The sequence below is a fragment of the Mastigoproctus giganteus genome, chromosome 7 (assembly GCF_048544385.1).
Source record: "Mastigoproctus giganteus isolate SK-2022 chromosome 7, ASM4854438v1, whole genome shotgun sequence".
NCBI lineage: Eukaryota > Metazoa > Arthropoda > Arachnida > Uropygi > Thelyphonidae > Mastigoproctus > Mastigoproctus giganteus.
Genome location: NC_143581.1, coordinates 118,457,064 through 118,481,820, shown reverse-complemented (window position 1 = coordinate 118,481,820; position 24,757 = coordinate 118,457,064). Strand labels below are relative to the sequence as shown.

General features: G+C 37.2%; 1 protein-coding gene across 1 annotated transcript in view; it reads left to right on the top strand.

Annotated features, from left to right (window-relative positions):
- The window catches only part of LOC150083166 (FERRY endosomal RAB5 effector complex subunit 3-like), a 1,535,539-nt gene that overhangs the window by 1,355,493 nt on the left and 155,289 nt on the right, over positions 1 to 24,757 (top strand). Inside the window, exon 22 of the mRNA XM_090378412.1 lies at positions 22,677 to 22,740. Within this exon, the coding sequence (XP_090234538.1) occupies positions 22,677 to 22,740 (64 nt within the window). The remainder of the gene's footprint in view (positions 1 to 22,676; positions 22,741 to 24,757) is intronic.

Here is a 24,757-nt window from a genome sequence, read left to right as displayed (position 1 = left end):
TCTCCTTGCATTGGGTGCAAAGAAAAGAATCGTCTATTGCGCTCGGCTTGTATACTACACCAACCTTAGAATCCATGCCACAGATTGGCGAACAATTAGCGAACTTTTGACTTACTCTGGCATTTCTGTCTGAGTCATGATGTCCTTGCACTGTATTGTAAGTGGATCTTGTAATGACTTTGTTTTACCATTATTTAGGTAAAATTTGAACTTAAGAAAGATTACAAAATTTAAATTTACAATATGTTACAGAATTTATATTAACAAAGTATTAATGAAATTAAATTGTACACTAAAACTTTATCCCCTAGTGAAGTTAAAATATATTTCACAATTACAGAAATAAAATGTAAACAAATTTTAAACAAAAACAAATTTTGTCTAAGATATTCCTTGAGTGGCACGATGTGTAGTATGTGTTGTAAACTGTGTTGTATGAAGATAATAAAGCACTCAAAATCTACATTGATATTATTATGTTTATTTCTGAATCAGAAATGTGTACATAATGGAGTCAAACATATCGTGGTATTTTTCTTACCACTTCTTTGTCAGCTGCCTTGGCAATATCATGATCACAAAATCTTGTTGTGACTGACTTGTTGCAGTAGGTTGAGCAGGAGAAAACAGAATGGTTATCAATGGGCACTGCTCTTTTTGAACTAATGTTATTAGTGGAGTACCCCAGAGACTCCACTAATAACATTAGTGCTGGCCCATCGTTGTTTTCTATATTTATTTATGATTGCATTTATTTTATTAATAAATGCAATAAGGTGTAATAAGTTAAGGATTAGTGATGTATGATAAAGATAGCACTACTTTGAATAAGTAATGCTTCACCAGTAGAGAAGACTATTGTTACTTATTCTCACAGACAGAACCATTTCAAGACTAGTTGGCCTATCATAGGTCGACAGTACCTATCCGCCCAACAATGATAGGCCAACTGGTTGATAGCAGTATCATTTCATACAAATTGTATGGAAAAAGAAATTCATATATTAAATTAGCTTTAATGTGGTATTGTTAGCTTTAGACAGTCCTAGTACGCTTTGCATGTATTGTTATGCAAGACTCATGAACATGATGTTGTTTGCAAAGAGAAGATAACTATATACAAAGAGAAAAGAGACTATAAAAAAGAGTAATATGGGAGGAAAGTAATAAGTATTGTACAGTTAAATTATAATTAAACTAAATGACTAAGTTTAGCGAACGTAAACCTATACACTTTTATTAAGTGTACTATAAAGCTATAATCTTAGTAATTAATTGATAAGAAGATAATTATGTTTACATTTCAGTTCTATTAATCACAGAAAAAAAAAAAAAAATATATATATATATATATAGACAAAAAGGTAAAAATCAGTATATTTGTGTATATGGTAGGGGAGTTACACTATAAGGTGTAGTAACCATGGTTACTTCTCCCTATTCTTCCATGGTTACTATAAGGTGTAGTAACCATGGAAGAATAGGGAGAGCCTGTAAGTAAAAAATCAATTTACCAGAAATAAATATAAAATGCAATTAATGAGGGCATAATAATTAAAAGAACCAAAAGCTGTGTGTCCTAGGACTTTAACTACTTCTTCAACGGGGTCAGCAGCGAAAATCGTAGGAGCCACAACAACAATAGTCCGGGTCTCTGTTTCTGTTATGATGTACACGTAAATGGTATATGTATACATCACAGCCGACCTGTGATTTTTACCTTTTTGTCTATTATTCATTATGGTTGCCAGTCCTTTCTGCATCTACCATAGTTCCCGGATCCATACCCTGGTCTTATATACATTTTATAAATTTCACATAAACTCTTATAGCCCATTCCTGTTTGATAAGACTTTCGTAATTTCATTGCATCTTTATCTTTTTATATATATATATAAAATATATATTCCCTGCCTTTATCACTTACAATTCTTAAGTTAATGCCCAACTCTTCAAAATTATCCATCACTGTTTTGGCTAAACACAGCACCAGACAAATCATTTATGTCAACAAAGTTAATAAAATCTTCATGTCCAATATTCTTGCACATATCTCAAACAAGTTAGGGTTCAATTTGAAAGTGTTTGCAATTCTGCCCAGACATGATAGGAAGGAATATATGATGAAAGCCTTGACCTCAGGGGCTCACATCTAGTGAGTATGGGCTTGGCACACCCAGGGTCCTGAGCTGGATATCATCATTCTTCTCTTATTTTCTTGGTGATTCCCTTCTACTTCTCTCTCTCTCTCTCTCTCTCTCTCTCTCTCTCTCTCAGGGTAATTCAGAATTTTTTTTTTTTTTTTTTTTTTTTGGCTGGTGCAGCATAAGCCTCAGGCTTCCTTGCACCATATGGCTAATAATAATAATAATAATAATGATCAGTTCGGCCCTGGAGAGATTGACAAGCATGGTCAGTGTGGTCTGTGCTTGTTAACAGGAGAGACTGCTTCTATACAGATGGTATACACTTGAACAGAAAGGGTGCAAGAATATTTGCTGCTGCTATCGAGGAAGTGTTAGGTGGGTCGGAAAACTGCTAGCTTGGGGAGAGATTCAAAGACTAATGGATTAACAGTAGCCGGAGGCAGAGTTGAAAGTGATCCTTGCACTGCTTTTATTGGAATGAGCAGCAGCCTGGAAAGCAAGGTGCTGGGAGTTACCATGGAACAAGTAAATACATGGGCTGTGTTAAGATAACTAAGAGTAAAAACAGGTTCACGTATACTTGCATGTACACCAATGCTAGGAGATTAGTAAATAAATTTGATGATTTTGAGATGCTGGTCAAGACATCAAAGGCAGATATTGCTGGGATATCAGTGACATGGTGTCACAGAGATATAAGGAATGTAGAATTAAATTTGGTGAGTACAATGTGTACAGAAAGGATAGGAAGGGAGGAGGGGTTATGCTGTTAGGTAATAAAATCTAAGGAAGTGCATCCAGTTGACATGGGTGGACAGTGCAATGTTGAGTCAGTTTGGTGTAACATAAACACTGGGAAAGGGAAAATGGGAGTAGGAATGTGTTATAGGCCTAATGATTCTGATAAGTACATTGAACAATTGTGAAGAGAAATAGAGTGGACCAGTAAATCATAATGTCTTTTAATGGGGGATTTTAACCTTCCAAATATTGACTTAAACTTGTGGGTTGATCACTTGCACCCTAGCAAGGCTTTTGTGGATTTATTGGATGATTGTTTTCTACACCAGCATGTTCAAGAGGCAACTAGGGGAAATAATACTCTTGTTCTAATTATCAGCTGCAATTATTCATGCATTAAGAATCTGCTTTTTTGTAAAATAATAAGAGAAGTTTACCTCAGTATAGTACATAGAACACTTCCATATGATACTCTCCAGAAATTCAAATGAAAAAATAGAAAAACTTACATTAGAGTAACAAATAATTTAAAAAATAATTAAAAATCAATTTAACACAATAAAATGCAATTTAACCCAATTAAAAATAAGAAAATTAATTAAAATAATTTAATGAAAAAAATTGCAAAACGATTTTACTTCCTGAAGCTGACAACGCTTTTCGACCATATGTCGTGCTCACAGGAATGAAAATTACCGAATAGGGGTGAGAATGAAACTTAAATAGGGATTATTTGTCTTCGCACATGCACCTAAAAGCCCACGAATTGGAGATGAGATATGGCCCACGAACATTAACAGAATTTTCGTGTAATTTAATTTCTATAGTTTCTGCAATTAATAGTTGCGTATAATTACATTGGAAACTAAGTATTTTGGCCTCGTTAAATAAAAAAGTATGTTTTTTGTTAACAGCGTGAACGGCTAATTCTGACACGAACTGAGGCCGCATGTTGATTAACACGAATATTCAAAGGAAAATGCGTTGAACCCTAGTAAGACAAGTCGCAATCACCACAAGAAATGCTGAATACCAGGTCACTAATTTCTGTTGCGAATGAGAAAAGGACTGAGTGATTGTTCAGTATAGTGTGTAATTTAAGTTTCATACTCACCCCTATTCGGTAATTTTTGTTCCTGTGATCACGACATACGGTCAAAAAGCATTGTCAGCTTCAGGAAGGAAAATCGATTTGCAATTTTTTTTCATTATATTCTTTTAATTAATTTTCTTATTTTTAATTGGGTTAAATTGAGTTTTATTGTGTTAAATTGATTTTTAATTATATTAATTTTTAAAGTTATTTGTTACTCTGATTTTTTCATTTGAATTTCTGGAGAGTATCATATCGAAGTGTTCTGTATACTATATTGAGGTAAACTTCTCTTATTGTTTTACAAATATTGATATCAACGTAGAACATATTGCGCATTACAGCTCTGGTTCATACTATCTAATTAAGAATCTGCAGATAAAGGAACCACTAGTTGGCAGTGATCACAGTGCTGAAGTGGGATTGACTCAAAGAGGTAACTACCATCAGGGATAAAGGGAAGGGTTTTTGGTTTCGTAAAGGTGACATCGCTGGTCTGAGACAGTGTTTAAATTCTATACGGTGGGACCAACTGATCATATTACCACAGCAAATTCAAAACGGAAAGCATTCAAAGAATTAATCTTGGAAGGGGGCATAAATTCAAAGTGAGGAAGGACGGTTGTAGCATAGATGTGCAGAATTTTGCCTTTAGCCAGCGGGTGGTTGTAGAAATTGATAGCTTAAATAGATTCAAGGCAGAACTTGACAAACATTTGGAGTGAGTGGATTTGTGAAATAAGGGGTTTTTTTCTGTTTTTTGGCTGATGGTTGCTTTCTTGCATCATATGCCTTTACTAATGTTAATACTACATTGGTAATTACAGACGTGTTAGCTTACTTTCTGATCAAGAGAAAAGAATGGAGTCACTAGTTAAAGAAGCAATTCGGAATCATCTAGACAAGAATGCACTTATAGTTCAGACAGAGCATTGGTTTGTTACGGAGAAGTCTTGTCTGACCAATCTGAGTGGATACATCATTGTATCCATTCAAAAATTATTTTGATATCATATATTTGGATTTTTGGAACGCTTTTGATACTGTTGCACATTGAAAACTACTGTACAAATTGGAGCAGTATGGCATTAAGCCAAAAGGTGCTACAATGGATAAAACAATGGTTGTGTGGGAGAAGACAGAGTGATAATCAATGGACACTGCTCTTCGTGGACTAATGTTATTAGTTGAGCCCCCCCCCCAATATTCAGTATTGAGGCCATTGTTGTTTTAAGTATTTATCAATGATATCAATGAAGGGATATCAGGGTTAATGTCTAAGTTTGCAGACAATATGCAGGTTGGAAGGGTTGGTAATGACAACCCTTCCAACCTTCATGATAGTAATGATAGTATACTACTGCAACAGAATCTTGATAAGTTGAGCAGATGTGCTGAGCAGTGGCAACTTGAAGTTTAACATTGACAAATGTAAAGTACTGCATATGGGTAGTAGTAATGTACCAACTGTGTGGTACTACACTCATGGTAGTAGAGAATGAAAAAGACCCTGGGGTAATTGTGCAGTTAGAAGTGAAGTTTTTTGAGCAGTGCAGACAGGCTTCAAGAGTAGCTCGTGGTGTCTTGTTAATGATATACAGGAATTTTGCTAGCAGGGATAAGGAGGTAATTGTCTTCTTGTATAACGCAATGGTCAGACCACACCTTGAGTACTGCATATAGGTCTGTAGGCCTCATTTTAGGAAGGATGTAGAGCTGTTGGAATGAGTACAGAGAAAGGCAACGAGATTGGTGAGTGGAACAAAAGGTTGCTGTTTACTAAGAAAAGCTTAAGTTCCGCAAATTGCAGTATCTGGGTACTAAGCACCTATGAGGTGATCTAATTGAGGTGCATAAGCCGTGGTTTGAGCAAGCTCAATGCTGATGGGATTCTTCCTCTTGCTCAGATTACTCACCTGAGTGGATATAAATTCAAACTGATGAAAGACAATTGCAGAATGTGCGGAAACTTGCCTTTAACCAGTAGGTTGTTGAAAGTTGGAACAAAGTTCCATTTGTTGTAGTGGAGGTTGACAACTTAAATAAGTTTAAGGCAGAACTAGACAAGCATTTGGAGTGAATGGATGGATGAAATGGGAACGGTTTTTGACGTTAAAAAAATTTTTACTAGGAAACTCGATTGTACACAACAAGCACAATTGAGCAGTGACGTGCTACGCTATATCAGCATAATGATTAAAACGTGACTGACTGTGCCAGTATCTACAGCACAGCATTCAAAGGAATATCGAGAAATAAAGAAAGAAAGGGAAGTTGGACAGAAATGTGAATCCAGATGAAATTCAACAAGAGTATTTTGTTATGCTTGGGAGTTCTCAAACTGCACCCAAAAAAAGTCAAACTGAAATAATGAAGGAATATTGTGAACGGAAGAAAAGAAAATTACAAATTCAAACTATTCCGAATCATAATGAAATTCAACCAGAAAGTTCTACTAGGCCTGATACTTACCAGAAATATAAAACTAAAGCAGAATGAATGAAGGAATATCGTGCACGAAAAAAACGGAATTTAGAAATGACTAATAATGAGATTCCCGATTACATCCGTATAATGTCTACACGAGCTAACAGTGAGTTTGAAAAACTAGTGTACAAAATTCCCTTTGAATTTAGTAGTAATGTTCGTGATTGTTTATGGTTTCAATTAGATTTTAAACCATTCCAAACAATTTCATATTAGCATTATCATTAGTAGAGGCATATGATGCAAGAAAGCAAGCTTATGCAGCATCAGCCAAAAAAAATAAAATAAAATAAAACAAAACCACTCCGTTCGTTTGAAATACCTGTCCAACAGAGCCTTAAATTTATTTAGGCTATCAACTTCCACAACAAGAGATGGAAGTCTGTTCCAACTACCCGCTAGCTAAAGGCAAATTTCCGCACATCTATCCTACATCTGTCTTTCCTCAATTTGAATTTATGACTTCTCAGGTGATTATACTGAGCAACAGGCAGTATCTCATCAGCATTGAGCATGCTCAAACCATTCAAAGCTTTGTACACCTCTATCAGATCACCTCGCCAGTGCCTAGTCTCCAGACACTGTAATTTCCAAAACTTAAGCCTTTCTTCGTAAGAGCAACCATTCGTTCCGTTCACTAATCTTGTTGCCCTTCTCTGTACTCATTCCAACAGCTCTACGTCCTTGAAATGAGGCCTCCAGGCCTGTATACAGTACCCAAGGTGTGGCCTGACCACTGCCTTATACAAAGGAATAATCACCTCCTTATCCCTGCTGGAAAAATTCCTGTATATCATTGACAAGACACCATGAACTACTCTTGCAGCCCGTCTGCACTGCTCAGAGAACATCATATCTGCCTGCACAATTACCCCCAGGTCCTTTTCATTCTCTACCACTGTCAGTGTGATACCACAGAGTTGATACGTTGATCTGGGGTTACTGTTTCCCATATGTAATACGTTACATTTGTCAATGTTAAACTTCATTTGCCACCTGCTCAACCTTTCCAGATCCTGTTGCAGCAGCATAGTGTCAGTAGTGCCCTTAACAACCCTGCCAACCTTTGTATCGTCTGCAAACTTGGAAATTAAGCTTGATATACCATCATCAATATTATTTATAAATAAAGAAAACAATAATGGACCGGACACTGAACCCTGAGGGACTCCACTAATAACATTAGTCCATGATGAGCAGTGTCCATTGATTACCACTCACTGTCTTCTCCCGCTCAACCATCCCTTTATCCATAGCAGCAATTTGCCTCCAATGCCACACTGCTCCAATTTGTGCAGCAGTCTTCCATGTGCAACAGTGTCAAAAGCCTTTCGAAGATCCAAATATATAATATCAAAGTTATTCCCTGCATCCAGTTCTTTTGTGACTGCATCATAGTATCCAATCAAATTGGTCAAGCAAGACTTTCCCTTTACAAAACCATGCGGTGTCCAAACTATAACTGAAGTCTTGTCTAGATGATACTGCAATGCTTCTTTAACCAGTGCCTCTGTCTCCCTTTGATCCTCCTTTGTGAATTGGAGTCACATTTGCACATCTCCAGTCTATGGGTACCTCCCCTGAGTCCAAAGAAGCTCTCATAATTATGACTAAGGGTTTGCTTACTTCCTTTACTGCCTCCTTTAATATAACTGGATAGATCCCATCCACCCCGGGTGCCTTTTTATGTTTATCCTCAGCAATTTCTCCTCCACTTTCCTCTCAGTTATTACAAAATCATTTAGCTCACTGCCAAGTTTACTTCAACTCTGGCATTCCCCTTCCTGAATAACTCCTCATGTGTGAATGTAGATGCAAAATACTCATTTAGTTTGTTAGCCACCTGAGCAGGATCCTCAACTGTTGAATCATCAATATTCAGTGACCAATCTGATTCATCCCTTTCCTTCTAGAGTTTACATAGGTAAAGAACTCTTTTCTGTTTTTCTTTGCATCCTTTTCCAAGGATTTCAAAGGTAATCTGCCTTTACCTCTGATGCCTCCCTAATCTCCTTCGTGACTTAGTTACAGGCCAGCTTATATCTATCATAACCTTCCATGTCACCCATTAATTTATATATATCCCATGCATTTTTCTTCTCTGCAATACGTCTCATTAGTTCATCTGACATCCATTTAGGCCTGAACCTTGAACAATATTTCTTAGTTGGTATGTAAAGCCTAGTAGTTTCCAAGATAGGTTCTTTGAATGCTTCCCATTTTGAATTTGCTGTTCATAACTTCAACAGTTGGTCCCACTGTATAGAATTTAAATACTGTCTCAGACCATCATAGTCGCCTTTACGAAAGCAAAAACCCTTCCCTTTACCCCTGTTGGTAGTTACCTCTTTGAGTAAATCCCACTTCAGCACACTGTGATCACTGCCACCTAGTGGTTCCTTTATCTGCAGATTCTTAATGCATGAAGAATCACTACTGATAATCAGATCAAAAGTATTACTCCCTCTAGTTGTCCCCCGAACATGCTGATGTAGAAAACAATCATCCAATAAATCCACAAAAGCCTTGCTAACGTGTGAGTGACCAACTCACAAATTTCAGTCAATATCTGGGAAATTAAAATCTCCCATTATAAGACTCACTGATTTACTGGCCCACTCTATTTCCCTGTACAGTTTATTATTATACTCATCAGATCATTAGGCCTATAGCACACTCCTACTCTCAATTTTGATCTCCCAATGCTTATGTCACACCAAACTGACTCGACACTGCACTGTCCAGCGATGTCGACTGGCTTCACTTCCTTGGATTTTATGTATTTCTTAACTAATAGCATAACCCCTCCTCCCTTCCTATCCAGTCTATCCTTTCTGTACACATTGTACTCCCCAAATTCCAGTTCTGCATTCCTTATATCTGTGTGACACCCCGTCTCTGATATCCCAACAATATCTGCCTTTGATGTTTTGAGCAATACCTCAAATTCATCCAATTTATTTACTAAACTCCTAGCATTGGTGTACACGCAAGTATACATGCACCTGTTCCTATTGTTAGCTACCCTAACACAACCCATGTGTTTATTTGTACTGCAATGACTCCCAGCAGTCTGAAATATCCTGCATCTTGTTTTCGAGGCTGCTGCTCATTCCAATAGAAACAGTGCAAGAATCACTTTCACCTCTGCCAGTGGCTACTGTTAATCTGTTAGTCCTTGTATCCCCCCCAAGGTAGCAGTTTTCTGACTCACCTAACACTGCCTCGATGGCATCAGCAAATATTCTTGCCCCTTTCTATTTAAGTGTATCTCATCCCTGTAGAAGCAGTCTCTCCTGTTAACAAGTACAGACCAGGCTGAAAAAAAATATACCCCTTGAGCCTTGCGCAATCTTTCCACTGCCGAATTGATCGACAAGGCTCTCATCATATACTCTCTCCTATCGTGTCTGGGCAGAATTGAAGACACTTTCAAATTCAACCCTAATTCACGGCTTTTTTTCAACAGTGACCTGTACTTATTAAGTAATTCCGCCGATCTCCTACTCTTGATATCATTAGTGCCAACGTATACAACTATATCATCTTTTGTGCCCTTGAAAGATGATATCCACTCTACAACATCATCAACCTTTGCCCCTGGCAGACATACCCTGGTCCTGTTCCACCTATCCTTTTTACAACGCATGTTCCCCGTTTCCCTGACAATAGAGTCACTATGAATGACAATATGAATTACTTCAAAATGAATTTAATTTTGAAGAACTGAGTACTTTCATACATGTCATACTTCATTAAAAGAGGGATGGATACCAACTATGGCCACATCAAATAGATTTATATATCCAATATATCCTACTCATTTGCCTCAACTGGATGTTGTAACTGAGCGTTTGATATCACCACGATTACTCTTTATGCAGATTTGTCATTTACGTTATGAATATGGACAATAATGGATTATTGGACAAGTAATAAATGTATCAGTTAACGTAAATACAATGGTTCATTAGTTACCTAGAGAATTAGTGACGATTATGCCATTAATGTACACATAAAATGAAGACTTATACATAAATCATCATATCTACAAGGATGTGTGCAGAAGAAAATAGTGAAAATATGGTTAGAGTATTTGATAAATTCACCTTTGTATAAATCCTATGGCATAAAAGTGAATGACGATTTCTTGGAAACAAATGATGATAGTGAACAGCAACATTCAGATGAAATTGGGAAACCTGTCAACAATGATGATGAACAATTCTTGTTGTTAATTCAACAACAAGCATTATTATGGTCTGAAGATAAATATTTATGCATAGCACCGGGTCAGAAATCATCTCCAACAAGTTTCATATTTGATATACATGCAGAACTTCCTTTTCCATCTGTATTTTTGGGACATGCACGAAAATTTAAAAATGTTTTGAAAATTACTCCCTTTATGATGGCATTGAGTGAAATTCGTCGATCTGATCATCGTGGAGTAACTCTCCGATATTTGCTATATATACGGAAATGAAAATTATGCGAATGTGTACCGCAGAAAATTTGCAAATTGCATTTAAATCAGTAGGGATAACAGCTAACAATACTCATTCTATATTGGAATCAAAAGAATTTATAAACAAGTCATTAAAGATTGCTCCAGAATTATGGCATTGTCTTCAGTTTCATGAATTATACACAGTCCGATAGTACATTTTCTAAAATTCGTACAAAAATAGGCAATGAAGAAGCATTTTTACCAGATGAACTTAAAATCATAGAATCGAGATTTGTTACTAAAAAGATGCCACTAATTCATGTCCGCAAGGGATCCGAAATAAAATTCATAAAATGTAAATGACTGAAACTACAGAACTTCCATACATTCTACCATTACTCAAAGGAAAACCATTATTACTACCATTATTATTACAGTATTACTACAAATATAGATGTATAAGAGTGAATAGCATGAAACGCAACAACGGAATGAGACTACATCCCATCTTAGAGGCAACTATTTTAAGTCTAGATAAACACTGGAAGCTAAACTACACATGTCTATGCAGCAACAATGATCACCAGTTTAATGATTGAATGGCCTACCTCATGCCCTCACACGGCTCACTGCACGCACAACTCTGTGTCCGTTAAATAATTTTATCTGTGAAGGTTCCATTTGTTGACAAAGAGGCGCATTCAGCCTCTAAAGCTCCAAAGTCATTTTAAATATTTCACTGGATATATGCATTATTATTTGTATAAATATAGATGTGGTCGATGAATTGGTAAATTTTGCAATTGGTACTTTAGTATATTATGAATTTGAGGACATCGAAACAGTTAAACGAGTATGAATGAAATTTCGTGAGTCAAAAGTAGGACATAATCTTCGATCTTATAATATACGTAAGTTAGTTATAATCCAGTTTAATACAAATATATACTAACAAAATCAGTAGCTTTCGAGACTCGTGTCTCTTTGTCAACTGACAAATTAAATATAAAATACAACGAGCTGAATGAGGCACGTTAATCATGCGTCATTGTTGTTGCACGGACGTGCGTTGCTTTCTACACCACTGATCATCCAGCAATAAAACGGTTGTCTCTAGGTTGGGATGTAGACGTATGCCTTTCTGGCGATTTAATGCCTTTGGATTGTTTACTATGTTGAGTGACTCTAGCCATAGGCAGTGGTGAAAGTGTCGCGAGTGGTCTACTATTTCAAAGTCGCGTTTGGGGTCAAGATCGTGGTTGGTGGCCCAAAAATGTTCTGCGACCGCGGACTGGTCAGTTTCGGCAAGCCAGATTGCTCTGTCGTGTTCCGTGAGGCGATCCTGGAGACGCCTTGATGTTTCTCCTATGTAGCAACTGTTACAGTCTCTACAGGTGATGCGATATACCACATTGCTGCATAAGACAGGTGTGACAGGGGTCTTCACGCTGGAGACAAGTGAACGTAGGTTCCTGCAGGGTAATTGCACACATTTGATGTTGTAACTTCTAAGGACCTTCGAGATCCGTCCTGACACGTCTGGATAATAGGGAATGTAGGCGGACGATGTAACGACTTGGCTCGGTGGTCTTTGGTTGGATGTGAGTTCTTCTGCCTGTAATAGGCATCTGCTTAGTACATGGGATGGATAACCACATTTGGTTAGGTCCGCCTTGACACGGGAGATCTCGTTACGCCTAATTGTGTCGGTGCTGGAATGGCTCCAAGCCCTGGAGAATAGGGTGCGGGCAGTACTATTGAGATGGCTTGGTGCGTGGCCGGATCTGTAGTTAGTGAATTGACCGTACCACATAGGCTTGCGGTATACTGAGGTCTCTAGATGTGGGCCTACGCGATGCACTAGTACGTCCAGGAACGGGAGCATACCGTTCACCTCTGATTCTATGGTAAACTTGATGAAATTAGATAGGGAGTTGAGGTATTCCAGCAGTGCAGTTTCAGAACCACGTGGTATTACGGTAAAAATATCGTCAATGTATCTACACCATGTTGTAATAGCTGTAGGTGGGTTCTGGTGTATCTGCCTAGATTTACCTAGTCAATCCAAGATCAACTATGATTTAATTCAAGAACAATAGGAAATTAACGTGTAGACGTACACAGTTTCCTTTACTATATGCTTGTGCTTAGACTATATATAAATCTCAAGGAGGGACCTTTGACAAAGTTGTATATAATTATGAGAAAGATCATCAACAGCGACTTGTATATGTGGCATTATCTTGAGTGACTTCATTGCAAGGTTTCTATATTACAAATCCCCACGACGATTTCACCACAGCAAAGCTACTAGTAATATTGAGCTTCATGCTAAACGAGATCGCTTGAAAAATAATAAGCTACCATCTCTACAGGATGAACTGCAAGATTTCATACAAAGTGTTATATCTATATTGTCAGTGAACGTACAAAGTTTACGGGCCCAAGTTCAAGATATCGAAACGGACACAATTTTACAGAAATCCAAAATATTGATATTAAGTGAAACGTGGTTGGATAATAATGAACATATATTACTTAAACCATTTCAACATGTGACTCAATTTAAAAGGTCAGATGTTCATAGTGGTGGTATCATGATATATCAACAGGAAGGTTCAACTATCATCAGTACACCACATATCTTTGCACAACATAATAGCAGCAATGTAACAGTGGTATCAGATGAAATTGGAGAAGTTTGTCGATCTTTGTGCAAATTCAGTAGTGAATCTATTTTCATTGTTGCCATGTACATCACTCCAGGGATGTCATCAGATATAATTCAAAAATTCATAAACAAGAATTTGATGCCATATTCCATTGAAGGTGCATAATTATTGGAAGAGCCACTGGATCATATACCTATAGTTCTCGCTGGTGATTTCAATCTAGAATTAAATTCTGAGGCTGGAAAGAAGTTTTGTAAATTTATGAAAGATGTCTTTCGTTTAGATGTTAAGTCAAATACTTTAGTAAATACTACATGTAATAGAACGACAATCGATGGCGCATTAGCAAAAGCACATGATGCAAGAAAGCAAGCTTATACAGCATCAGCCAAAAAAAAAAAAAAAAAAAAACCTTATTTCACCCATCCACTCGCTCCAAATGTTTGTCAAGTTCTGCCTTGAATCTATTTAAGCTATCAACTTCTACAATGACAGATGGAAGTTTGTTCCAGCAATCAACCACCCACTGGCTAAAGGCAAACTTCCACACATCTATCCTACAACCGTCTTTCCTCAATTTGAATTTATGCCATCTCAGGCGATTATTCTGAGCAAGAGGAAAAATTCCATCAGCATTGAGCATGCTCAAACCATTCAAGGCTTTATACACCTCAATGAGATCACCTCGCAGGTGCCTAGTATCAAACACTGTAATTTGCAAAACTTAATCCTTTCTTCGTTAGAGCAACCCATTGTTCTATTCATTAATCTTGTTGCCCTTCTCTGTACTCATTCCAACAGCTCTACATCTTTCTTAAAATGAGGCCTCCAGACCTGTATACAGTACTCAAGGTGTGGTCTGACCATTGCCTTATACAAGGGGATAATCATCTCCTTATCCCTGCTAGAAAAATTCCAGACCATCTGCACTGCTCAGAAAACTTCATATCTGCCTCCACAATTACCCCCCCCCCCCCGCCCCCCAGGTCCTTTTCATTCTCTACTACTGTCAGTGTGGTACCACAGAGTTGATATGTTATTCTGGGATTACTGCTTCTCATATGTAGAACTTTATACATTTGTCAATGTTAAACTTCATTTGCCACCTCTCAGACCATCTGCTCAACTTTTCTAGATCCTCTTGCAGCAGTGTACTGTCATTAGTATCTTTAACAACCCTACCAACCTTCGTATCGTCTGCCAACTTGGACATTAAGCCTGATATACCATCATCAATATCATTTATAAATACAGAAAACAAGAATGGACCCAACATTGAACATTGAGGGACTCCAATAATTACATTAGTCCACGAAGAGCAGTTTCCATTGATTGCCACTCCTGTCTTTTCCCACTCACCCATCCCTTTATCCATAGCAGCAATTTGCCTCCAATCCCACACTGCTGCAATTTGTGCAGCAGTCTTCCATGTGCAACAGTATCAAAGGGTTTTGTAAGATCCAAATATATGATATCAAAGTTATTCTTTGCATCCAGTACCTTTGTAACTACATCATAGTATCCAATCAAATTAGTCAAGACCTCTCAACAAACCCATGCTGTGTTTTAACTGTAACTGAAGTCTTGTCTAGATGATCCTGCAATGCTTCTTTAACCAGTGCCTCCATTAATTTCCCTGGAACAGAAGTTAAACTAACAGGTCTGTAATTACCTGTGTCTCCCTTTGATACTCCTTTGTGGATTGGGGTCACATTTGCACATCTCCAGTCCATGGGTACCTTCCCTGAGTCCAAGGAAGCTCTCATAATTATGGCTAAGGGTTTGCTTACTTCCTTTGCTGCCTCCTTTAATATAACTGATATAGATTCCATTCACCCCAGGTGCCTTTCTTGTGTTTATCTTCAACAATTTCTCCTCCACTTTACTCTCAGTTATTACAAGATTATCTAGCTTACTGCCAGAGTTGAATACACCTGTGGCATTCCCCTTCCTGAATAACTCCTCATGTGTGAATGTCGATAAAAATATTCATTTAGTTTGTTAGCTACCTGAGCAGGATCATCAACAGTTAAACCATTGATATCAAGTGGACCAATCTGATTCATCCCCTTCCTTCCACAGCTTACATAAGTAAAGAACTCTTTGCTGTTTTTCTTTGCATCCTTTGCCAAAGATTTCTCGTAATCTGCGTTCGCCCGCCTAACCTCCTTTGTAACTTGGTTAAAGACCAGCTTATATCTATCATAGCCTTCTGTGTCACATGTTAACTTATATGTATCCCATGCATTTTTCTTCTCTGTAACATGTCTATTAAGTTCATCTGACATCCATTTAGGCCTAAATCTTGAACAATATTTCTTTGTTGGTATGAAAAGCCTAGTAGCTTCCAAGATTAATACTTTGAATGCTTCCCACTTTGAACTTGTTGTTGTTCAAGCTCATCGAATTTATTAATTATACGCCTAGCATTGGTGCACATGCAAGTATACATGCACATGTTTCTACTCCTAGTTACCCTAACACAGACCATGTATTTACTTGTTCCACTATGACTCCCAGCAGTTCTGGAAATTCCCATTGGCCTGCTTTCCAGGCTGCTGCTCAATTGCATTTCAATAGAAGTAGTGCAAGAATCACTTTTACCTCTGCCAGCAGCTACTGTTAATCTCTTAGTCAGTGTATCCCCCCCCCTCCAAGCTAGCAGTTTTCTGACCCACCTAACTCTGCCTCAATAGCATCAGCAAATATTCTTGCACCCTTTCTATTTAAGTGTATCCCATTCCTGTAGAAGCAGTTTCTCCTGTTATTCACTTGGGAATTAAAATCATTTGCGTGTCAAAATTATATATCTTATTTCAGTTACCATAGACCAATAATTTCAGTGTTATTATAATATATTTTATACGAACGATTTTACTGTACACTAGTACAGTGAAAAATTCCATTCATTGTATTTCATTGTACTGAAATTATGTTTTCAATAAAAATAATGCAGCAATACTTTTTTATTTATTTATCAGTTTCATAATGTTTCATTTTGCTCTACCAGTTTCATAATGAGTTCCTGCAGTGACACTATCAATCTCAGAGTAGAGTGGTAGCAACTCATTATGTACCTGGTACATAATTTTTCTTTTTTTTTTTTTTTTGGCTGATGCTATATATAAGGCATGGGAAACCTTTCCTAGTTCGGAGACCAAATTATCATTCTGTCTCCAAGTCAAGGGCCAGACCAAAGTATTAAATAAAATAAATTAATATTAAATGAATTAAAAGAAGTTGTTACTTCTTATTTCATATATTTATAATATAATGATTTGGTATAAAGCTCTACATAAATTTTATAATATAATGAATGACATAACAATTTAATGTGAACAATTTAACTATGAGACTGTCAATATTTAACATTAATAATACTTAACGATAATCACATAGAATTTTCGAGGTTTTCATCCGTTATTCTTGTCAGAATTTTTGATTTATTGTATTTCATCCTCGAAAAAACTGTTCACACATATATGTGCTGCCAAAAATACAAATGATTTTTCTTGAAAAGGCACATAAATTTGTATATTTTTGTTCCACCAAATAAAATTTATAAAAATCTGTCAAAGCAATGTTGTTAAACTGTGATTTTAGCACTGAATCCGTCTGAAGCTCAATAAGTTCCATCTGTAAGTTTTCTGGCACATCCATCGGACGAGCAAATATAGCGAATGTGGAGTCTTTGTTTTGGAAGTCAGCAAACCTTGTTTCAAATTGCTCTATTAGTGCCTTTGGTTCTTCTCCATAACAATTATAAGGGATATTTTTATGAGTTGCTAGAGTAGGAAAATGATTACAATTTTTAGCTCTTATCTGGCTTTCCAACAATCTTGGTTTATTACAAAAAGCTTTGATATGTCCATGCAGTTCATGAACCAATTGTCCTTGATTTTGCAATTTGAGATTCTGTTTGTTTAGGTATCCGTGACATCTACAGGAAATGCTAAATCACACAACATCTTTTACCTGGTTAATCTCATCATCTTTTACCTGGTTAATTGTGTTTCCTTTTATGTCCATAAAATCTGCAATGTCTTGTCTCAGATCATAAAATCGGTTTAACATTTTACCTTTACTCAAGCACCTCACTTCACAATAATAAGACACACCTTCATAATCCGAAAATAGGTCTGCCAAATGCTCCTTACGGTGATTAAGTGCACGTGACTTAATAAAGTTAATACTGGCTACTACAACTTCCATAACATTTGTGAATTTAATCGATGTTGCGCACAGATTTTGTTGGTGGATAATGCAGTGAAAATTTGTTGAATTTTCCTGATGGATCTATAGGTCTATTGCTCTTTCATGAACTATTCCAATAAATCCCTTCCATGCACCAACCATTGCAGGGGCTCCATCAGTGCATATGCCAGATAGTGAACTCCATTTAAGCCCAAATCTCTCGAAGACTGTGTTGACTGTTTCAAATATATCTTCACCGGTAGTTGTTCCTTTTAATGTCCGAAGCGCCAATAATTCTTCTGTGATGTTGAAATCCACATCAACTCCTCGAAGAAATATTGCTAGTTGTGCTGTATCGGAGACATCGGTGCTGTCATCCAAAGCAATTGAAAATGCATTCAATCTAGCAATCTGCTCTTTTAAACTTTTTTTGATATCATCAGCCATAATTTCTATCCTTCAGACAACAGTACGTCTCAGCAAATGAATATTCATGAAGTCTTTTTTTCTTTTCAGTACATATTATACTTGCAACATCCAGCAGACATTCTTTGATAAATTGTTCTTCACCAAATGACTTAGAATACTTAGTGATTTTTTCATTTACCACAAAGCTGGCTTTGACAATGCTGTGGTGCTGCATTCTTTGCTTGTTGAACATTTGCTGCTAGGTATCCAAGTTCTTCTTCAACTTCTGTATTTCATCTTTTCATAGTTGTCCATCAATTTTTTGGTGATCCGCATGTCTCAAAATAAAGTGTCTCTTCAAGTTGTATTCTTTGTTGACAGATACAGATTCCTTGCACAGCAAACATACAGGAAATCCTTTATTCAGAATAAAATAATAATCCTCTGTCCAGTAGTCTTGAAATTGGTGATTCTCTGCATCTACTTTTCTTTTTTTTTTTGACATAACCCCTGACATTGTCCCAAATTTATAAGTGATATTCAGAACTGTCAAACAAACTGTCTTCTACACCACAGGCACCGAACAGAACACAACATCAATGCAGGCACCGAACTGACACGTTGTAACACGTTCACACACGCCGCTAATCAAAGTGAGAAAGAGACCTTGGTGGGAGAAAACATGGTGGGAGCACCGAACTGACACGTTGTAACACGTTCACACACGCCACTAATCAAAGTGAGAAAGAGACCTTGGTTGGAGAAAACATGGTGTGTTTTGCACAAGTCATGTGACGTCAGCTTAATGTTAGTTAGTAGAACACACCATGTTTTCTCCCACCATGAATCAGACAAACTTCACTGAAATAGATTAGGGCCGGATCAAAAGAAGTAGAGGGCCAGGGGTTGCCCATATGTGCTATATATGATACTTTCTTGCATCATATACTAATGCTAAAGTTGAGAGACTGGTACTTTCTTTGATCTGAAGTTCCACTGTTAATAGATCCATTATTGCAACCATGATGGCTACTATTTTATATTCACAAAAAGCAGCATTTCTGTTACATGCAAAAGCCATTTCCCGTTCCTGTCAACAGTAGCATTTCTTCCAGTATCCAATCTGTTATATTCTACTGTTTTTAAATTAGAAATTCTACAGCCAATTTATGATAGCTTCTTTCAGCATAATTCCTGCAGTCACATAAAATATTTTTGTATCCACATATAGGAGTATTTCATCATCATCATGATCAGCCACTTTCAATCCACTGCAGGATGAAGGCCTCTCCAGCAACTTTCCAGTTCCTTCTGTTTTGAGCACTGGCCATCCATTTACTACCCAAAAACTCATGAATTTCTTCTAGCTTCTCTTGGGTCCCATTCTGTTATTTTCTTAGTCCATCTGTCATCATGTCTTCGAGCTATGTGTCCTGCCCAAGACCATTTTAGTTCTTTAGTTTTGATAAGAATGTCCTTTACTTGAGTTTGCTGCCTAATCCTTGTGTTTCTCTTCTTATCTAACAGTCTGATTCCCAATATAATTCATTCCATTCTTTGCTGTGTAGTTCTCAGCTTCTCTTCCATTCTTTTGGTGAGTGCCCAAGTTTCACTTCCATAAGTCATGGTGGGGAGTATACATTGATTCATTATTTTACGTTTCAGACAAACTGGCCGACCGGGCTAGCCGAGTTGGTAAAGTACCGGCCTGGCAACCCAAAGGTCGCGGGTTCGATTCCCGCCTCGGGCTTGGATCAAAGTACTGCAAAAACCTTGAGAGGTGCAATATGGCCACAGAAGCCGATGCGCCAACAACTACCAAATCAAAAAAAAAAAAAAAAATCAGACAAACTGGGATATTGCTCTTCAGTATGTGACTATATTTCCTGAATGCTATCCATCCAAAATTTATTCTTCTCTTGACTTCCAGCCATTTATCATTATTACAGCTAATAACTTGTCCCAGATAGGTATATGACTCCACCTTTTCAATTACTGCTCCTTCAATCATTATTTCCCTTTCTGTGGCATACTTGTTCATCATTACTTTTGTTATAGCCATATTCATATTTAGTCCAAAATCCTTACTAACCATGCATAACTGATTAAGATTTTCCTCTAATTCTTTGGGATCGTGGCTTATGACCACAATGTCATCTGCAAATCGTAAATGGTTTAGGGACTCTCCGTTCACATTGACTCCTTTCTGCGACCAGTCTAATCTTCTGAAAGCTTCCTCAAGGGCAGCAGTAAACAGCTTCGGAGATATTTTGTCTCCTTGTCGAACTCCTTTCTCAATTTTAAATTTCCTACTGTCTTTGTCTAGTCTAATAAAGGAGGTAGCACTCTCATATATTTTCTTCAAAAATCATAATATATGGGGTATCAATGCCTTCTCTTTCCAGTGCCCAAAACATTGCCTTATGCTGTATGGAGTCAAATGCCTTTTCATAATCCACAAATGCCAGGCATAATGGTGTTTTATATTCATTTGCTTTCTCCATTAGCTGTGATATTACGTGAAGGTGATCCATTGTTGAGAATCCTGTCCTAAAGCCAGCTTGCTCTTTCGGTTGATTCTCATCAAGTATTCTTTCTAATCTGTTAGTAATGACCCTTGTGAACAACTTGTAGATTTGGGATAACAAGCTAATTGGTCTATAATTTCCAATTTCTGATTTATCTCCTTTCTTATGCAGCAAAACTATGATTGCATTATTCCACTGCTTAGGCGTCACACTTTTTCGAATGCACTTTGTGAAGAGCCTTGCCAGTTGTTCTGTTATGTGTCTTCCTCCCAATTTTAACAACTCTACAGTAACTTCATCTTTCCCCGGGGCTTTCTGATTCTTCATTTTCTTCAATGATGTTCTACCTCATCAGGAAGAATATCGGGTATGTCGTATCTGTTGCTAATTTGCAATCCATCTTCCCCACTGCTGGCATCATTCCCCTGCTCCTTGTATAATTCTCTATAATAGTCTTCTGCTATTTGAATTATGCCTTCTCTGCTGTTTATAAGTACACCATCGCTATTCTTCAGTTTCAGTATCATTTGTCTTTCTGTATTACTGCTCATGGCTGCTGATTTAAATCCTTTGTTTTCCCTTAATGCTTGTTCTACTTTTCTTGTGTTAAATCTTCTTATGTCCTCTCTGAGTCTCTTTCTAATGGCTTTGCATAACTCAGTATACTCAATTTTCTCCCTGTCAGTGTTTTTCTTGCTTTTCATTTGTCGTCTTTGGTTCATCATGACAAGTGTTTCTTGACTAATTTTTTCTTCTTTGGATTTCTTTTTTACTATAGGTTTCTTGGGCTTTATCACTTTCAGAAAGTTGTAATATTCCTCGTCGATATCTTGGTCCTGAGCAGTCTGCAGAAGCTCAAACTTGTTCGTAAGTTCCAGTACATACTGCTTTTTCTCCTCTTCTGTTAACTCAAAGACCTTTGTATTATTTACTTGAGTCAGTTTTTTTTCCTTTCCTACATCTATATCAAGTGTACATCTTACCATTCTGTGATCACTTAAGTGGGAGAAGTGATGGTTAAGTGGGAGAAGACAGAGGGTGGTAATCAATGGGTACTGTTCTTCGTGGACTAATGTTATTAGTGGAGTCCCACAGGGTTCAGTGTTGGGTCCACTGTTGTTTTGTATATTTATCAGTGATATTGATGAAGGTATATGAAAGAGGCAAAAGTTTCACTATAATAAATGATACCAGAACTAGGGGTTATAAATTCAAATTATGGGGGAAGTTTTCTTTTAGTTAGCTTATTTATTCTAGTTAATTACTGGAATAAGTTGCTTCTGCTGATGGTTCACGCTGACAACTTTAAAATTAAAAGGTAGCTGGATAGACATCTGCATGAGGAGCTAGTTTATTTATTTTGTTTTATTTTATTAGTTTTTTGTTTTTTTTATTATTATTATTTTTTTTTTTGGCTGAAGTGGCAAAAGCCTAATGCTTCATTGGTAATACTAATATTTTTGTAATATTGACTAATACTAATCTTGTTATGAACTGTTGGTGTTTGAATCCTGGCATTCTACATTCTGATGACTAGTTGATCATCAGAATGTAGAATGCCATTGGCCATTTTGAATATTTTAAAGTGTAAGCTTTTTGATCTTTAAATGCTAGAAGTCATGAGGGCAAATCATTAATAGTATTAATGATTTGACATTATGACTTCTAACAGTTTGATTGCTTGCTGTCCAAATTGGGCATTCAATTGCTTACCTGAATGCTAACTTTTAACAGACTGTAATTCACATAATGAACTATTAGCTCACTTAAGTCACATTACATTTCTAATAATAAAATCATTTCCCCCACAGAGACACACACAACCATAAGACATCCAGAAAACTTTTTCCTCATTTTCGTTGATATTTTCAATTCTGCATTTCCTACTACAATTTTCTACTTTTAACTAAGAATGCTATAATATATTTATCACTAATATATTATTGATTTTTGCAGCATATATATAGCACTGTTTTGCAGCTTTTTACTTGGATTTGGTGATGCTTGCTTTAATACTCAGGTAAATTTTCTTTTTTATATTGTATTTAAATGTCATTGAAGTTTTCACATTTTATCATAATAGAGCAGCTTTTTCTTTTATTTAATTAAATAAAACAATTACAGTTCAATGTTGAAAAAAAGTTGTGAGTTAGGGTTGAATGTGAAAGTGTATGGAATTCTGCCCAGACACGATAGGAGGAAGTATATGATGAGAGTCTTACTATCAATTCGGCCCTGGAGAGATTGTGCAAAGCTCAAGGGGTACAATTTTTTTCAGCCTGGTCTGTGCTTGTTGACATGAGAGACTGCTTCTACAGGGATGGGGTACACTTAAATAGAAAGGGTGCAAGAATATTTGCTGATGCTATCGAGCCAGTGATAGGTGGGTTGGAAAACTGCTGGCTTGGGGGAGGAAACACAGACTAAAAGGTTAACAGTGGTCGCAGGCAGAGGCAAAGGTGATTCTTGCACTTCTTCTATTAGAATGAGCAGCAGCCTGGAAAGCAAGGTAATGGAGATTTCCAGGACTGCTGGGAGCCCTAGTGGAACAAGTAAATACATGGGCTGTGTTAGGGTAACTAAGAGTAGGAACAGGTGCATATACTTGCATGTACACCAGTGAAAGGAGCATATGTAATAAATATGATGATGTTTATTTTTATTTTTATTTTTTTTTTTTAGGAGCATTAGCAACTAAGGCCCTATTGCTCCGGTGATATGCAGTGGTCATTCCCTGACCTTTCCGCATCCTCGTATTTGGTAGTGACGGGCTTGAACCCAGATCTAATAAAGAAGCATGTGCTACACACTGCCGCTCCTTTCCACATGGCTACGGAGGCGCAATAAATATGATCAGCTTGAAGTGCTAGTCAAGACATCAACGGCAGATATTGTTGGGATATCAGAGATGTGGTGTCACACAGATATAAGCAGTGCAGAATTGGAATTTGGGGAGTACAATGTGTACAGGAAGGGAAAGGGAAGAGGGGTTAAGCTGTTAGTTAAGAAACATAAAATCTAAGGAAGTGCATCCAATTGATGTTGGTGGACAATGCAGTGTTGAGTCTGTTTGATGTGAAATAAGCACTGGCAAAGGAAAAATGAGAGTAGGTGTGTGTTATGGGCCTAATGAATCTAATGAGTATAATGAGCAATTGTGAAGAGAAATAGAGTGGGCCAGTAAATCAGAATATCTTATAATGGGGGATTTTAACTTTCCAGATATTGACCGGAACTTGTGGATTGGTCACTCGCACACTAGCAAGACCTTTTGTGGATTCACTGGATGACTGTTTTCTACAACAACATGTTCGAGAGGAAACCAGAGAGAGTAATACTCTTGTTCTGATTATCAGCAGTGATTATTCATGCATTAAGAATTTGCAGATAAAGGAACCACTAGGCGGCAGTGATCACAATGTACTGATGTGGGAATTACTTAACGACATAACTACCATCAAGGCCAAAGGGAGGGGCGTTTGCTTTCATAAACTAGACTACAGTGGTCTCAGACAGTTTTCAAATTCTGTACAGTGGGGTCAACTGATGATGATGATGTTACCAACGTTGAATTCTAAATGGGAAGCCTTCAGGGACTTAATTTTGGAGGCTACTAGGCTTTTCATTCCAACTAAGAAATACTGTTCAAGGTTTAGGCCTAAATGGATGTCAGATGAATTAATGAGGCTCATGGCAGAGAAGAAGAATGTATGGGATGCATATAAAATATCAGGTGACACAGAAGCCTGTGGCAGGTATAAACTAGTCTGTAATCAAGTCACAAAGGAGGTAAGGTAGACAAAAGCAGATTACGAGAAATCTTTTGCAATGGATGCAGAGAAAAACAGCAGAGTTCTTTACTTATGTAAACTCTAGAAGGAAAGGGATGAATCAGATTGGACCGCTTAACATAGATGGGTTTACTATTGATGATCATGCTCAGGTAACTGACAAATTGAATCAGTATATTGCATACATTCACACATGAAGAGTCATTCAATGAGGGGAGTGCCAGAAGTTTATCAAATGCTAACAGG